This window comes from Sinocyclocheilus grahami, unplaced genomic scaffold, assembly GCF_001515645.1.
Source record: "Sinocyclocheilus grahami isolate Dianchi unplaced genomic scaffold, SAMN03320097.WGS_v1.1 scaffold124.1, whole genome shotgun sequence".
NCBI lineage: Eukaryota > Metazoa > Chordata > Actinopteri > Cypriniformes > Cyprinidae > Sinocyclocheilus > Sinocyclocheilus grahami.
This window is the reverse complement of record NW_015505303.1, coordinates 288,529-290,468: the sequence shown is the minus strand read 5'-3', so window position 1 is coordinate 290,468 and position 1,940 is coordinate 288,529. Positions and strand designations below refer to the sequence as shown.

Sequence of the window (1,940 nt, the reverse complement as noted above, 5' to 3'; positions counted from 1 at the left end):
ACCGGAGAAAGCAGAATAAGTCACATGATTATTAAATAATGTCATATCTTAGCGGTGTACACGATGCAGAATGTTCTCGAATTCATCTAACACACATTGACAGGTATTACTAAAACAACTAAATGATGCATTTGGAACAGTAACGCATCCAAATGTTTATCTTAATGGCTTAGATGCAACTGGCTAGAGGTTGTTGATGGTTGACAGAGTAACAACAACAGCTAAATTAGCTCAATCTCTCTCCGCCAAAACTGCTTTAACCCAACTTGCTCACATAGAAAACCGATTTTAGACCAAAAACCTAACAGCTCATACAATAAAGTCCCGTTTTTAGAAGTTTTCCGAAGGATAAGATTCTTTCACGTCGAGTGAGGTGTTAGTTAGCATTAGCGCGCAGGCTAACGTTAGCTAGGCCGAACCGAGCCGCAGACTCTCTGACACAAACACACAATCACATTCATTCACTGGGCCAGCCTACCTTCATTCGGACTTCGTAAGTGGTGAAGCGATTGCGGCCGACTCCTATAGTCTGGGGGTCGTACACGTCGATTTCCAGAAAGTTGCTGGGAGGCCCGTAGGCGTCCGTAAGGTCCTGCGGTTTAGAGTTTAACCGACGAGTATCGGCCACTGTGGCTTCGGACATCTTTGATGACTTACTTCAGACTAACTACGGCAAGGTGTAGTCTAGGGCACGTACAGATGAGAAGGTTTTGATTAAGACATTAAATCGATGGATGTTAAAATGAGCTAGGTACCTCTGCGAATCTAAAACTTGGATGTGTCCAGTTAAGCAACAGAACCAGGAAATCCTGCACTTCCCGCACCCCCGATGCGATGATATGTGCAGCAGTTTGGAAGACGTATTTTATAAAGCACCTAATTTTTTTTGCCTAGCTAGCCAATAGGCGTTCTGTTTTCTGATGACTGACAGGTAATTGACCTATAAGATTTTAGAAGACCGCGAAGGGGGTGGGCTCTTCAGGGTTCCAGAATTTTTCTTAACTGGAAAGGTGTGGATTGGAAAGACCAGAAATGTTTTTTTTTTCTCTCAGATTGTCATTTTTAAAAAAGCCATTAAAACATTATTAGCATATTTGTTGATTTCAGTGTTGTGGCAGGCCTAATCGTGATGAGCAGAAAATGCTTAGTAATTAAATGGCTATTAAACCAAAGTCCCTTTGATTTAACGACCTGCTTTAAAACATGCAAACGTGCCAAAATAATGCATAGAAGAACATAAACCGGTGTTATTTTATAGCTGACTATCGCTTGTATTAGCCTACTCTTTTGAATTAAGTTTTATTTTTAAGCCTGTTTTATTTAAATTTTATGTTTTGACATTTTAATAGCTCATTACTTTTATTTATTTTTATTAGTTGTATTTTTTTATGTCTATTATTAGTATATAGTTTTCAGTTTAGTTTTAGCTTTAGTTATAGTACAACAAATTGTTTAAAATAAAATAAGTTTAAGGTTTGGTTTATTTTATTTAATGTAAGTAACAAACATGTTTTGTGGTTGTAGTTTTAGTTTTAATTGACTATTAAAACCATGCCATAAACTTGTATTCAGAAACTTTAATTTGAATGGAATATAAATTATTCCCCATTATTTCTTTTACAAAACTTTCTACTATTGTAAATTAGAAAGACCCAATATTAGATAGGTTAGATATCCCTATCTGTGCTGCATTTTTATTTTTTATCAAAATATTTGTTTTTCTCGTGTATATTTAGTGCCATGGTTTGATATTTCATAACTGTATAAAGACCTTGCAATTCCTCTACCTCTGGAGGGTGCCAAACTTTAACATCAAAAATCATGTTGATGTTTAATCATAAACTGTGTTAAATCAAACCATCTTGAATGATTACCTTTGACCTCGATCCATAAGTGTGATTCGGCTGCCTCTCTGATGTGTGGACTATATATTCTTTATA

The 1,940-nt window shown here is 36.2% G+C and overlaps 1 protein-coding gene across 1 annotated transcript in view; it reads right to left on the bottom strand.

Annotated features, from left to right (window-relative positions):
* LOC107590090 (sorting nexin-12-like) overlaps positions 1–881 on the bottom strand; it is a gene marked incomplete at its 3' end in the record, with an annotated part of 1,961 nt that extends 1,080 nt beyond the window's left edge. The window contains exon 1 of the mRNA XM_016278708.1: positions 479–881. Within this exon, the coding sequence (XP_016134194.1) occupies positions 479–643 (165 nt within the window). The remainder of the gene's footprint in view (positions 1–478) is intronic.
* Positions 882–1,940: the final 1,059 nt, after the last annotated feature.